The 15549-nt window shown below is 46.4% G+C and overlaps 1 protein-coding gene across 1 annotated transcript in view; it reads left to right on the top strand.

Annotated features, from left to right (window-relative positions):
- Btg4 (BTG anti-proliferation factor 4) overlaps nt 1–13288 on the top strand; it is a 163860-nt gene extending 150572 nt beyond the window's left edge. Inside the window, exon 8 of the mRNA XM_023566234.2 lies at nt 13158–13288. Within this exon, the coding sequence (XP_023422002.2) occupies nt 13158–13179 (22 nt within the window). The 3' untranslated portion in view covers nt 13180–13288. The remainder of the gene's footprint in view (nt 1–13157) is intronic.
- The last annotated feature ends 2261 nt before the right edge of the window (nt 13289–15549 follow it).

Genomic DNA, 15549 nt, shown 5'->3' with positions numbered 1-15549 from the left:
AGACTTTCTGGGAGCCTTGATCTACTATGCAAAGGTTCTGGTTTTTCTGAGTGCTATCCTGGAGAAGCCATATACAGTCTTTTTGGTTAACAGTTTCGCTGAGTTAAGCCTTTCATCCACACCAACCAAAACAGAAGCCATGAAAATGAGATTATCTATCTGTCTGTCTATCTGTCTGTCTTATCTGACAGGATCTTACCATCTAGGGAGGCTGGCCTTGAACTCACCCTGGAGTCCAGGCTGGCCTTGAACTCATGGCAGTCCTCCTGAGGCAATCCAGCCTCAGCCTCCTGAGTGCTGGGATTACCGGCATGCACTACCACACCTGACCCTTGATCCCATCTTTAGACCTCCAGATCAGTTTATTCACTAGCAAGATGCCACAGAGTAATTCCCATCAGTGCCACATAGAGCAGAAGACTCTAAATCATCTGTGAAAAAAAAAAGAAGGCAGTTCTGGGTCTCACAATAACAACAGAGAAACCAAAGATCCTGCCAGGAAAGAATGAGAGTTATGTCTCCCTGTACAGTTGAACAGATTTCCAAACTATAGCATTGTGAAATATAATGAAATGACAGTTATAAGTTTGAAGACTTAAATGAGATTTCAGAACTGCATGTAAGTTTTGGGATTATTTCACAGAAGTAGTCAGGGTCCCCTCCTCCAGCCTGATTTTGATTTCTGAGTACTGCCCTCTTGGTTCACTTGCAAAACGACTTACTTGAGGGGCTGGAGGATAGACTGGAAGTCCTTCATGCCTTTGATGTGGTGGCCTGAAGTCTCTTGCCTCGGGCTAGTCTGAGTCCCTTGATGAGTCCTGAGGGTGAAGCTCTAAAACAAACAGGAAAACGGACTTAGAAATGGCACCAGATGGTGTGGAACAGGAGGTGGAGACGGAGTGGTTGGAGCTAAGTCTGGAAGGGGAAGTGTGCAGGGGTTGGACCCTGGGAGAAGAAAAAGATAGACTTGGAGGAAACATAAAGAAGGAGCTAGGTCTTGGGAAGAGGGCCGGGGGCGGGGATATTCCACAGGGGCCTGGGCAGGAGCTGCACCAGAATGGGCAGCATAGGGTTGGTATCTGCTGGGTGTTCTAGTAGCCCCTGGACTGGTGGCTTCTCCCCAGATCTGCTCACTGGTGCTGCACTTGACTCTAAAAGTCCTTCTGGGGTCCAGATGAGCTCACACAAATAGTGCAGGTGCAGGCTTGGCCCGTAAACCACAACAGTCAAGGCCTGTGCGGCCACAATGCTCCCAGGAAAGCCTCCAGAGGGGAATAAAGGGTGATTATTTGTTTAGCATCATTAGCAAGAGTCCCAGAACCCAGAAAAAGCAAAGCAGAAACTTTTGTATTAAAGAGATTAAACCTTAAACTCAGCTGAGAAGGCTCTGCTGTATTGAGTGGCTTTGTTGTGCCTGGCATTGTGTGATTATATGCAAATCATGGGGAGGCCTTACTAGAGTCCTGACCACAGAGGCTTAGCTGCCTGGCTGGGCTGGGGGGTGGTATGGTAGGTGAGGGCACTGATCAGATATCCCCTAGCACCCCAGGCAAGGAAGCCTGCTTTTCCTCAAGTTCAGGGAATTGGAGATTTGAACATAGGCTTGACCTGTCAATCAGAGAGATTTCTAATGGACGGGAGGGCATTAAAGACAGAAGTGCCAGCAGGAAACTATAACTGGAAATTGAACACAGTGTCCAGCGAGAATGGGGGTGGCTTCTCAGATGCAAGGACCCTCTGCCGTCACACACGGCACTGTTTGGCATTCTGTTTTGAAACTTAGAGCAATGTATGTGGTCACCAAGGAGATGACATGTTTTGGTTTTCTTTTAATCCTTAGCCGTGATCTCCAGTAGAAGGACTCTGAGGAATTTCCCTGAATTTATTGGTCCAAAATGTTTAATTAATGTCCATTCTGGCCAAGATGTTATAGTTCTAGGGGCTGGTGGGGGAGATGATGGGTGAAAACAGGTAAATAGAATATCTCTGTTGTTCAGAATTTTAGAGATAAGGTCTTTACCTAGGTAACTAAAATACCTGATGGAATTTGGTAGCTGATGGGGGAAATGGCCTTCGAGAGCACTTGGCTTCGGATTTGGAATATTTCACAGAGGAAGAAATATCAGAGCAAGGCTTGAAGATGTGGGAGCAGGAGTGGGGGTAAGGAGTGGGGCCTGCAGGAGCTGAGGGTTGAGTGTAGGCCCACCCTGGCTCTGGGTCACACTGTTTCTTGGCACAGGGCAAGCCACTTGTACGTACTGGAGTGCAGGTTCTCTTTTTGTGTTACAGTTTGGCCAGTGCAAATTGGAGCTAGATGTCTAACCCTGAGTGCTAGGAGCTGGGACCTCCAGGACCCTGAGCCAGCCTTACAGAACTGCTATTGGGGTGACACTGGAGATTTCTGATGGTCAGGTGTGCCTTGCCGTCCTCTTTCATGTGTTCTCTTGAACAGATCGTTAGCTGCTTCTCAGCCCTTGGACATCTCCACTGCCGTACTTGGAGATGAGTATAAAATGGCCTTGTAGGGTCAGAAGTCCTGGCATTCAGCCATGGGGGACTGTGGACCCAGTTGGGATTCTGTGGGTTTGAGCTGGTAAGGAGGGTAGAGTGAGTTGGTCCTTAGGCCCTCAGACATGTCTCTGATGGAGATTGCCAAAGATAGCACCGGACTGGTAAGAAAAGCCTAGAAGGCCAAGCAGGCGAGCTGTGAAGCTGAGGAACTGGGCGGCGTGGTAGACGCAGGTGAGAGGAGCAGGGGAAAATTGAGCTCCAGGACAGCAGATGGGGTACAGGGGCCAGCATGGGCGTGTTTATCCCTGGGCACGGTGGTGAGGACGCTCAGAGTCTCTCTGTCCCCTGTCCCCTGAGGTAGCTGGTTCATTGGCAGTGGTCGGCATACCTCTGCTTGAACACAGCCTGGGATTAGATAGGAGCAGGGCGTTTGAGGTCTTAGAAACAGTAGCTTTAAACAGAGAACCGTCATGCTCCCCTCCCCCGTGACCGTTCCTGTTCCTATGGGGGAACAGTCCCTGGGTTCATGGGGTCTTCCCAGGGGTGGTTAAAAGCTGAGTACCACCATAATCCTTTTTTGCTGAAGAGTTCTGAGCACTGGAGACTGAATTATGGTCTGCATTCCGCAGATCCACATCTTCTGCTGGCAGTGTCTAAGTGCTAGGTCTCTGGTTTTTGAAAGACATAAAGGACAGAAGCAAAAATTAAACTGTCCTTTAGTACTGTGCGTCCCTTTCTCTCTCTCAGAGGAATACATGATTTTGTGAGGTTGGGGGGAGTTGGGGGTCTCTCACAGGATGAGAGGGAGCCAGGCAGGGAGAGTTCCAGATAAGCGGGAGCTGAAAGAATTTTCTGAAGACATTGTCTGTAACTTGGGCTGCGTAAAAGATGCTGGCATACGGGGCTGTTCACCTGCTGGGCTTTTGTTCTGCCCTGCAGCATCTACTTTCTACAGAGCCCTTGGGTGGGGCAGGGCCGGGGAGGCCATGCTGCCTGCCATCTGCAGGAGAAATACAACAAACACCCACACGCGAGCCAACGGAAACTCTCAGCAAAACAAACAGTGCCAGTGCAGAGGGTGCCCTGCCAGGAGAGTTAGACAGGTGGGGCGGCCGTGGGAGGCAAGAGGGCACCTGCTAGTGCTGGCCTGTGGCTGGTTAGCTGCTCCTGGCAGGGCCAGGCTGCCCCATGCTGCCCTGCCAGGTGAGAGCCTCTCATTCAGTCAGCTGCCAGGTCTGAAAAGCCAGGGGTTATAGAGCTAGAGTCAGGTGACACAGTCTTATTGATCGCCGGGGCCAGTGATCAGGTTGCAAGGTTTCTAGTGACATCCGATAGGAGAGATTAGAAAGCTTGGGTGCGAGCACTGCCTTTGCCCCTTCACTAGCCAGCTCTCTGAGGCTCTTGCTGGTCTATCTGTAAAATGGGAAAGCAGTCGTGCTGAGTTCAGAAGGATGTTATGAGAGTGGAAATGGTGTCTGTAGAAACTACTTAAAAAATCTACTTGTGATCTGAAAGTCCTATAGGAATGCGGTTGTTATTGCTCTCTAGCTCCCTCTGGCCCTCGCCGGCCTGCCTGCTTCTTTCCTTCTTTCTTGCTCTTTCCTTTTCCCTTCCTTTCTTCCTTCCTTCCTTCCTTCCTTCCTTCCTTCCTTCCTTCCTTCCTTCCTTCCTTTCTTCCTTCCTTCCTTTCTTCCTTTTTAGTACCAGAGATTGAACCCAGAGCATTCAACCCAGAGCTACATCCGCAACCCTTTTGTATTTATTTATTTTTAAATTTTAAGACAGCATCTCTAAATTGCTAAATTGTCCTGGCTGGGCTCAAACTTGTACTTGTAATCCTCCCGCCTCAGCAAACCACCGCGTCTAGGATGGCCTTTATTCAGATCACAGCAGGTATTGGGGTGCTGTTTCCTGGCTTGTGGCAGGTAGAGCACAGAAACATCACTTGGGGGTGGAGGGCTCAGCCTGAAGATGGTGCTGGAAGCCCTTCAGTCTGGGGGACTAGTAAAGAAGCAGGTGGCAGGCAGTAGTCCCCTTCCACGGGTTTGCGGCATTAATAGTCTCTGGGGGTGGCGGGCTGGGTGGAGATCGCCCCCATTATCCCCGCTTTCTTTGGGAACTGGCTCCCTCCCCAAGCCCTCAGCGTGCGCACCTCAGTGTGAGTGGCAGCAGGGAGTGAGTGTCCACAAACCTGTTGGGACCTGGCCTGTAGCTTGTTTGCTCTTCCCAGGGCCAAGCCTGGTGGGCCGGACTCACAAGTATTGGGTTACTCAGCGAAAGAATTCCTTTTCTTGCCTGCCTCCGTGGAAACAAAAACCTTGATCTATACGTGCCCATGACCTCAAGCCAGGCTCCCAGGTATCCCATCTCGAGAGCTGCGTGCTGTCCAAAGCAGGGTAGAGCCTGCTGGGCAAACAAGAGCCCTTCTCCTTTCCACTCATGGTGGTATTGGTGGCCCTTCCCTGACTCTCACCCACCCATAAGAGCACTGGATTCTCTGAGAGAATCTGCCAGAGTTTTCTCCTCATGTTAGATCTGAAGCCCTGAGAGCAAAGTAGGGCTTGTAGTGCCCCTTTGCCCAGTGGAGACCAAGGCTGGGCTGCGGGGCTCTGCCCTAGCCCTGGTTGGTACTGGTACGCTCTGGCAAAGGAAACCACCACCTAGGTATTCTTGCCTGTGGCCTGGTGCCTTGTCTCTGTTTGCTTTGAGAAACTGAGATGGGTTTTTGTTGAATGGCTTGTCTTGCTAGACTGCAGAGTTCTGGTCAGAACTAGGCAGTCCTGGGGAAGCTTGTATCACCTCTGGGCTGGACTGTCAGAATCATATTTCACTGGAGAGTCCTGGGGCAGGTAAAGTCTGAACTCTGGAGAGCTATCAAGTGAGATTTCTTACGGGGCAGCCAGAGTTGAGACAGCTGTGGAATGGGTCAGACAGGGGGAGCAACAGGATAGGGTAGGGCCAGTAAAGCTATGTTTCAGGGTTTGGACTCAGAAGGACCTCAGAGATTTCCTGCCCTCTTCATTTCTTCCTGGCTAGGTGGTTCATTTTCCGTCTATAGGAAGCGGGGTGGCGGGGAGCCCACTAGGGAAACTGGATTTGAGTCTGTGAATATTGCTAACTCACCGTGGGAAAAACCATTATGAGTCTTCATGCCTCAATTTTTTCATTTGTAAAATAAGAAAATCAGATTGGATTTAAGGTCTGTTTCCTTTTTAACATACATTTTATGACCATTTTATATCTCTGTTGCAAACAGTAAATGCAAATTAGTGAAAGAATTCCAGTGGACTCTCGTCTTGCCTCATATTTAGGACTGGGCCTAATGGCTGGGCCCTGCTGGGAGGACAGAGGCTCTGGAACTACCGGGAGAGACAGATATGTTACTCTAGAATTAGTAGAAATGGAGTTTGGGTACTAAGAAATACGAAAATTTAAGTTTTTTAGACAGTATAAAGTAGTTAAATTTGGCCAGCATTCTTTTCTGCCTCCAGTTCTGCCTCCTTTGGTCTTCATTTGACCTGCTGGTTTCTCTCATATCTGTTACTTTCTTTAAATTGTACTTAAAGATTAGATAGCGAGTTAGCTGTCATGTATTTGCTTAGTGATCATAGCCTATGCTTAAGAGATCTGGGAGCAGGGGCCATGATTGAGTTTCTTCATGTGGTCCCATGGTGAAACACCTTATTGTTTTCCAAGCATCAGCCTCAGCAGGCAGAGCTTTTCCAGTATGTTCTCCCCTTCCCAGGCGCTAGGAACACTGCTGGCTCACATTAACACTCAGTCAGTACTTGTTAAATGAATAGAACATCAAGGGTAGGAGTGGCCAATACTCATAAGTGCTTACAGATTTGCATCAAGCTTTTTCTTTCCTGATGCCACCCTCCTACCTACTTGGTCCCTCAGGACCTTGGCTCCACCTCTGAGACATTCAGATAGGTTTTTAACCCTGTCTGTGTCCCCCACTGGAAATCCCACCTGTGCTTTGTGCCAGCATCTTTTACCTTTGTTCTGATAGCTCCCCATAATGTGTCCTCAGCTCTGCATTTTGCTAGAGTTCTATTCTTACATCGCTGGATAAGTGTTGGAAGAAAACTTAGAAGTCAAAATTATCCAACAAGATCCTTTTCCTCAACTTCCGGTGCTTTTGCTTTCCACCCATTTCACTGTTGTCCAATCTGAGGGGTTTTATTGCACCCTGCTTTACCCTCACACGTCTCCTTGCCTAGGTAAGCCCTCCCAGCACCATGGGAGTTTTATAAACCAGTGACTGTTTGGTAGCGTGATACGTTTGCATATTTGAACTTAGATGACAAATACTTCTCCCTAGAGAGGTTTTGGCATTCCCTCTGTCTTAGAATCAAAAAGCTCCTGGGTCCAAATTTCAATTCTACCACTTAGCAGCAGTGAACTTTAGGAAAGTTAGCTCCTCTTCTATAAAGCCATGGTAGTAGCAATTCTTACTTCCTAGGCTTGGTATGTGGACTCTTACAGACTCATCTCTTAGAACAGTGCCAGAAACGTCAGAGGTTCTAATAATGGAAATATTATTATTAGGCTGACATTGATAGTCCTTGGTTCTGCCACAAGTGATGTATTGTTTTTGCTCTGCCCTTCCTATCCTCCAATTCTTTTTCCAATATGATATTACATATGTGGCCCTTTTTTTGGGTCTAGATCCTTCAAGAATACGTACTCCTTTCAGATAAGCAGTTAATTTCTTCTTTGTGTCATCACTGACACAGATGATATAGCAGCATGGGGGAGAGAGAAGGAAACCTGTATGTGTGAGCAATGGTGCTGAGCTGCTCTTACATATATATATGGTGACTGCTTTCAAAATGCTTGTAATCTTCCAGGAAAGAAAAGCCAGCATATGTGAAATAATCAGCTTTATAAGATGAAAGGCTGTATGTGCTGTCCACACTCAGTTGAGAGCTCCTTTAATGTGGTGATTAAGAGGTTCTAGAATCATGACACTAGGATTCTGATCTTAGTTCTGCTATTCTGTGGCTGTTTGCCTGAATAAATTACTCCACCTCCCTGGGCCTGGGCCTGGGCCTGTTTCTTTATTTAGACTCCTTTGTGAGGATTAAATGAGGTCATGGGCTGTAAATTATGGGGCAGTGTGTGCTACACAGCAAGGACTTCATAAGCATTTATTATTATTATTATGAATTTTCTGTGTTCAGGAAAAACAGAATCACTGAGAATCATCAGAAGGGCTAGGATGTGGTCCAAAGGAAGAAGGAATGCCTTCTAGATGACAGTGGCAGCAATAGCATCCACAGCTGGAAAGAGCAGCCCTCAGCAAAGAAATGTCTGAGGCCTGAGTAGAAGCCATGATCCCGGAGGAGGTGAGAAACGGGGGACCAGCTGAAACAAAACTGCGGGTGGGGAGGCTGTTAATTGTACTGTCCACTGCGCCTAGCGTGGTGTTCGGCTCAGCCAGTGCTTTGGAGCTGCTAATGGCCTTTTGGGCTGTCTAATCACGTCCTCAGGATGCGGGTTTGTGCCTTTTATAGCTGAGTTTCATAAATTTGTTTGCTCATCTATAGTTCTCCGTTGGATTTCCTAAGGCTACTTAAAGCTCCAGAAACATTTCTTTTTCACACTATCTTCAGATTTGGTCAACAATCCAGGTACTACTTATAATTACGGAAACACAAAGCTATTTGTACTCAGCCTTTACCCTCCAGACACAATGGCCACCGCATTATGGAGTCGGCCTGATTTCGCCCATTGCTACGTGCTGCTAAGCATGATACTTAACCTCCCGGGCTCCGTTTCCTCGTGTGTAAAATTTGAGCGATGTGCCTGTTATCTGTGTTTTGCTTCTTAGTTCCAGGTTCACCTTTCAGGACCTGCTGTACAATGCTGGCTAGACTCTAAGCTTCTCTCCCTCCCCCTGACAGTAAGCTTTGTCAGGAAAAGGCACCGCACTCTTAAATAGGCTTGTGTAACTGGTGAGTGAGTGTGGGGTTTCTTCTTGGGGTTATACAAATGTTTTGGAATTATATGGTGGTTATGGTTGCACAGCTTTGTGAAAGTCCTGGCAGTTACTTCTTTAAAATGGTTAAAAGGATGAATTTTATGGTATGTAAATTTTGTCTCAGTGAAAAAAGTATGGTGGTATAAGGATGGGACAAACTTATGAAGTCTTGAATCACAAGAAATGGTCTGTAATTATTAGTAGTGATTGTATTTTTGCTCCATTATTTAGCAGAGAATCATATCTATTATTAATCTATTACTGAGCCTACTCTCTCTAGATCTAAGGAAGCTGTCATGAACCTGGCTGTCCTGAAGTTCTTCCTGCTTCTCTCAAGGACAGGCACATACAGCCTGTTCTGGGAGTTTAATAGATGACTAGCTGTACCCCAGCACCACTGAAAGTTCCCAGACACCTCTGCTCAGGCCTTAGAGCAACTCCATATAGACAGGGACTGCAGCAAGGAGTCAAAGAAAAGACCTAACGTGGCCTCTGATTCAGAGATAAGCTTGAGTCATGAAGAGTCCATTGATGCTTGACCGTCCTCCTCCCCATGTCCTCAACCAGTCTGCTGTCCCTGCGGTGGTCACTATAGAGCCCAAGCCCGTAGTCCTCTGATACCTTTGAGGAGAAGGAAGGTCCCTGGTTGCAAGGCCTGCTGAGGCTCACAGATCAGGGACCTGAGGAAAGGTAGTGACAGCATGACAGGTTCACACATTTCCAGGGAGCTGAAATGGTAGAGGGCTTTCTTTGGGATGTCATCATAGATGATAACTGAGAAAATTAGAGAAAAGTGCAGGGCTCGAGCTGAGGAACTCCAGTTCTTCATTCTTTCTGTGTTTTTAACAGTCTTTGCCACACCACTTGCTCACAAGACCAGAAGTTTTATTTCATACTTTATCAAAACCTGGGTCTGTCAGGGCAGCAGCCGTCCCTCAGACATTTTCTCTGTACGTGTTCATGCACTTGTTGAACCACTTTCTTCTAGTTTTGACAGCGTAGCTGTGAGTGAATCCTCTTCCTCTGCTGTGTCATGGCTGTTCACTGGGGCCAGTCAGGGAGCAAAGGGGAGGCTGGCACTGCTGCCTCCCTGTGAAGCCCAACACTGAGGGTGGGGACACGGAAAGCATGGCCTATGATGCACACCACTGTCATTCTTCTGCCTTTTACCTCTAAGCCAACTCAGGAAGTTTCAAGGGGAAAACGGCTGTGTAAAGAGGTGGAGGAAACACCTGCCCGCTTCCAGGGTCCACACGTCTGACCGACCGACCCTTACCCCATGCGGTAGCCGTGTGTGCCCTGGTGGCGTTAGTTTTGAGGGCCCTCTGAGGACTCCCTTTGGAGCCCCTTTTTAGACACAGTTACCAAACATGTTTTTCATCTTTATTAATCTGCACGTCTTCTCACGTTTCTTATGTCACAGCCGCAATGTTATCTGATGGGCTTGCTGCCAACCCCATGAAGCCTGACAGTTACAAAAGGGCGGATTAGCTGCAAAAGAATATTAGGGAAAAAGCCCTCTTTAATTCTTCTGTTGTTTTATATAGAGTTAGCCACGTAGTGCCTGTCTGCTGAGGTCTTTTTTAGGGCCTGGTCTTGACCAATTCTGCAGCTCAGAAAGATCTATAATATGCTTGGCTTTCTCTGCAAGGAGGAATATAGTTTGTGAGTTGAGTTTACCTGTCCTGTAGTCTCCAGAGTCAGAGATGACTACCAAACTGATCATTTGGTAGTTGTTCCAATTTAATGACCCCCTTTGGCTGTGTGTGTGGGGATGTAAAATGGCTTTATGAGACAAAAGAGACGTTCCAGGAGCCAGCCAGGAAGAATTACTGCACTGGAGTAATTCTAAGTCTCCAAGGAAATCAACTTCTTTGATTTTTGTTCTGTTTTGGAGGCTTCACTGGTGGAATTGTATCTTGAAGGGGTTTATAAGCCTGCAAAATGTCCTGACAGAGCCCAGGCTCCAGTGAGGTCCCGGAGGACGTGGTCTGTTAGGGCATATGACTTTGGGTAAACCCTGGGGAGCTGTCAACTTTCCAAACCCACCCTGGGAGTTGGCTGTGCCAGACATGTCCAGGCCTGTCTGCCTCTGCTGCAGTGCGATACAGGGGGAAGGAAGTCCTGAGTGCTGGCCAAGAGGGTGGACACTGAGCCAGTGAAGATCATCACCTGGAACCCAAGCCAATCTGAGCTCTGGGGTAATGGGAAAAAGAAGGAATCAAGAACTTTGGGCCCGGAATCTGGACCTTTGGAGCACAGAGTTGAAGTCACTGTCAGAGGACAAGCCAAGGTGAAATATTAGAGCTGCAGGAGACATCAGTGGGCGAAACCCTTTATCTTCCTACCGCTACTAGACTCCAAACCCCATTTACACCACTCCACAAGGACCGTACACATCTGTGCAGCGTGTTTTCTCCATTGGGTGCTTGGGGAGAAACCAGCTTTTGGGAGGGAGACAGTGAAAACAATAGGTACTCAGACCTTGTGGAGGTTTGATGCTCACAAACCAGCACCCTTTTCAATATTTTTTCATTTGCCTTCCTGTCCCACGCTTCCTTTATGCTGGCCTCATATCTCTTTGGATGAGCCTGTCCTGCCTCCTTGGTGGGACAGACCCTGGGCAGGCTCACTCTAGCACATCAGCTCCTTTCTTATCCCATTATGGTCTCTGGACTCCCTGGAGTCTGGATAATGGCACCAACTTTCTAAAAGTCACCCAAGATAGAACCCAGGTCACTTTCAATGCTTTCCTGCCCCTGTCCTCCACGTACAACTAGCTTCAAACTGAGCACAGTAGCTTATCTTATGCACAGTGCATACATTCCAGGATTCTCACTACATGCCTGAAACCATAGGTAATGGTGTAGATACAGATATAGATATAGTTTTTCCTATACATACACACCTATGATCACATTTATATATTAGGTCCAGTAAGAGATTAACAATAACTAATACTAGAATAACTTAATAGTATACTGTAAAAAAGTTATGTGAATGTGACTGCTCTCTCAAAACATACCATTGCACACTGCTCACCTTCCTGTGAGGATATGAGATAATATGGTACCTAATTGTTGAGATGGCTTAAATTGAGTAGTGCAAGTGTTGTGGCGTAATGTTAGGCTACTACACGAGCTACTCGAACACAAGTAACAGTGAGTCTGATAACTGAGTCACCTACTAAGTGACTAGTGGTCAGGGAATGTCCAGCATGGATAGATGATTCATATCCTAGCAGGAAGGAGCAGGATGGTGTGAAGTTTAGTCATGCTACTCAGAGTAGCACACAATTTAAAATTTATGAATTGTTTATTTGTGGACTTTCCATTTGATACTTTCAAACTGCAGTGAACCATGAATAAATGAAACCACGGAGAGTGAAACACAGATAATATGGGAGGGTGTACTACTGTACAATTCCCTTGGGTAGCACTCAGTACCCTTGGACACTGGATTGTAAGCACAGATGCAGATGGGAGATGCCACAAAGATAAATCCACAAGGGCATCCATTTTTCCCCAGGCTACGTGCTCCTTTGGACTCTTCTGAAGACTGTGCTTTGTGGTGATGGTCAGGATAGGAGAGGGTGATTATGCTTCTATATTATTTCCCTTCACTTATTTTGCTTTATCTTGAGACTTTTGCTCCACTGGTGATGCAGGCTCTGATAACCTGGTCAGGTTCCCTCTGGCGACTTAATACTGGTGCAGAAGCCTGGCTGCTTGTGACTCCTCTTCTGACGGTTCTTGGGAGGAGGTCAGTGCTCCAAGACTTCCTGGTTTCATGGACCTTCCTTCTTATCGTTTGCAGCTCACATGTCCTCACAAAAGTGGCATTGCACAAAAGGAGCTGCGCTCTCATCCTGGCATGCTATTGCTCTACACTCGTTTCCTCATTTGGTGATGATAACTGCGTCATGGTGTTAGCAACATTGGTTTTTTAAATTTTTTTTTAATCGGTACCAGGGATGGAACTCACCACCACCTGCTTGCAAGGCAGGTGCTTATGCCGCTGAGCTAAATCCCCAGCCCCAGCAACATTGTTTTTGAAAGTTAGATGAATATCAGCATACTTTGAGAACCAAGCATGTTATATTACTTATGGTCATTATACAAGCATTGTTATCCACTTGTCCCTCGGAGTTGTCAGCTTGTGTTTAGCTGCTGGGAGGTAGCAGAGTGTCTCAGAATTTCTTTTGTGTGGGGGAAGCAAGCTGCAGGAGGCAGTCAGTATGCACAGTGTGGAAACCATTTGTTTCACGTGAGTCTTTGAGCTTGGTTCATGGAGACTCTAGAATACACACCATCATCTAGTTGAGGGCTGGATAAGGGCCTGTCTTGGGTATCATTTTAAATTTTGTGTTGTCTAGGGAGGCCTGGCATTGATATGAAGAACTGATTCCTAAGATCTTATGCATAAATATTCCCTTATTTGGGAATGGTAGGTTGGGGGTGCGTTGGAAGATGGTCTTGAAAATTAATTTCACAGAGAGAAGAGCCTCACCCCACAGGGTCCCTTGGCATTCCACCAGGTGAGCTGTCAGTAGAGGGAGCTCTATTGTTGTGATGGCTCTTCCTGCTGAATCTAGGTGGAAGGTCTGTCTCAGGGCCTGAAGTGGGCACTAACCAACTTGAGCTCTTTTTTTTTGCAGGAGGAGCACCAAGTTTTACTGAAGAGGGCAGATCTGGAGTCTGAGTGCGGGGGCCTTGGGGTGAGACAAGAAACCAGTTTGGAGCAATTCAGGAGTACTCTTCCAGTCTGAAAAGTTAGGAGTCCTGTCAGGTGAGTAGATGAGGGATTGTTTTCCTGTTTATGATGAAATTTGCACTGAATTATTGAGCTTCAGAGATACAGAGAAGAAATTCCTCTCCTTAGGAGTTTCTGTGCTCTTTGAGTTCTGTGAGCTTGCTCTCAGTGGTGCCATGAAAGACTATTTATCTGTCATGCCTTCCATCTGTGGTAGATCTTTGTTTATAATATTGCCACAGAAGAAGTCAGTCATATCTTCTTTTTCTTGCAAGCTGAGTGGTTTGTATTCGCCATGGTATAGTTACCATTCAGTGTGTGACTCGGGTAGGGTGTTCTGCCCTTCTGCAAACACAAGTACAAATATAAACTTTATTTCTGCAAATCAGTTGGTTACCTGTGCTTTTGATGCAAAATAAGCCTCTTGAATTGTTGTGTTTAGAGGGCGGGTCATGATGATCTCAGACATAAGGCTAGGTCTCTGCATCCAGGCACATTAGGTAGGGCTGAGGGAGGGCTCAGGTCAGCATATTGAATTATACCATTCCTTCCTCTCCAAGGCCTTCCGTGATGACCACTACATATAGATAAAAGTTAAAAAATACCTAGAATGTTTACAAGGCCTTGACTACAGTAAGCCCTGAAACCTAAGCTCTTCAGACCCAGCTTTCAATGTTCTCTGAATTTCAGCTCCTTGGGACTTTGGTTCCTTGATTCACTCATGCTCTTCTCAAACTCAAGGCCTTTGCATGTTCCTTTTTTTCTGGAATATTCTCTCCCATTCTGCCCTTTTCCCCAGATAGTTTCTGTACATCCTTCAGCCTAGGTGTCAGTTCCCCCAAGGAAGACTTTCTGGATATCTGGGATTATATTCCATCATGTCTTAGTCACTTTTTTTCCTGAGGCATAGTATCCAAAACCTGCAACTTAAAAGAAGAGGCTCATTTGGGCTAACTTGTACAGTCCATAGTTGACTGATTCCAAGGCAGAGACAGCACGGTGGGAGAGTCTGATGGAGGAAAGCTGCTCACATCAAGCCAGTCAGGAGTCAGAGAGAAGGGAGGAGCTGGGGAGGGAGATGTACCCCCAGGGAACGCCCTCAGTGACCTACTCTCCACCGGTTCTCGGTTCTTGTCTCCTAACAGCTCTTTTAGCATAATCAATCCAGTGCTCCCACGATCCAGTTACCATCCAGAAGCCCTACTTCTGAACACACGAGGTATTTGGGGAGCATTATAGAGCTAAGCCACAGCACACCATTTACCCTGAACTCCCCTGGTAACACTTGTCGTAATTAAAAGTACAGTAAAGCCTTGGAGTGCGAGTAACTTGTTCTGCAAGATGATCAAACATTCCTAATGATTTTTAACTTGATAAGTGAGTGATACCTTGCAATATAAGTAGTATGTGACTAGGCAGATGCATAAAATGTGGGGAAGAGAGCAAAATTTTGTAGAAAAATATCACCCTAATAAGGCTGTAGCAGTCCAGGCAATGAATCTGTTTAAAGACAATGCAATGTCACATTTCCATGAAACCCTCCAAAGGAGGCAAAGGCAAATGTCATTGGATAGGTTCTTTGTTAAAGCTTCACAAGAAGAAAAAGATTTCATTGAGCCAATAGATAGCAGAGATTCTATTCATGAAAGTGAAAATTGTCCTACACAATGACCCTTCTCTCTGGTCTCCTTCACAAAGGTTTTCTAAGGTAAATATAGGTTAATTCATTTTTCTTTATATCTTACATTTTATTATTTTGTATTATATTACAGTATTGTAGTCATCTTATATGTATATTTTTGGGTTGTGGAACAAACCATCTGCATTCCTGTTGTTTCCTTTGGGGAAATTATACAAGTGCTTTGGATTATGAGGATGTTTCTGGAGTGAATTATGCTCGCAAATCAAGGTTTTACTGTATTTTATCTTCTGTCTGCTACAATGTGAGTGTCATGAGGGTAGGACCTATGAGTTTTTTTTTTTCCCACCAGTATGGTGCTTGGCACAAATTAGGTGCTCACCAGAGATGGCACTGGATGACTAAGTGGCCTCTCCAGGTGGCTGGGGCTAAGCAGACCCCTAGATTGTGTATGTGCTGTTTGTGTTCTCACCCTTTGAAAGATGGAGCCACAGGTGGCCAAGCAGTTCTGAGTAGTTTTAGGCTTAGCTCTTGTGAGGTGATCATTCTTACCTCCTGTTTTATTTCCTCCAGAGAGCCTCAAATGAGCCAGAGTCCACCCCTTACCATACCCAAGCCCGATGTCCCTGACTTAATCTTCGTGTAAAAAATGTGGCTT

This window comes from Cavia porcellus, unplaced genomic scaffold (assembly GCF_034190915.1).
Source record: "Cavia porcellus strain 051 isolate PalLab524CR breed Dunkin Hartley unplaced genomic scaffold, mCavPor4.1 scaffold_9, whole genome shotgun sequence".
NCBI classification, from domain to species: domain Eukaryota; kingdom Metazoa; phylum Chordata; class Mammalia; order Rodentia; family Caviidae; genus Cavia; species Cavia porcellus.
Note: the sequence above shows the minus strand (reverse complement) of the source record. Positions and strands in the feature narration are given on the sequence as shown.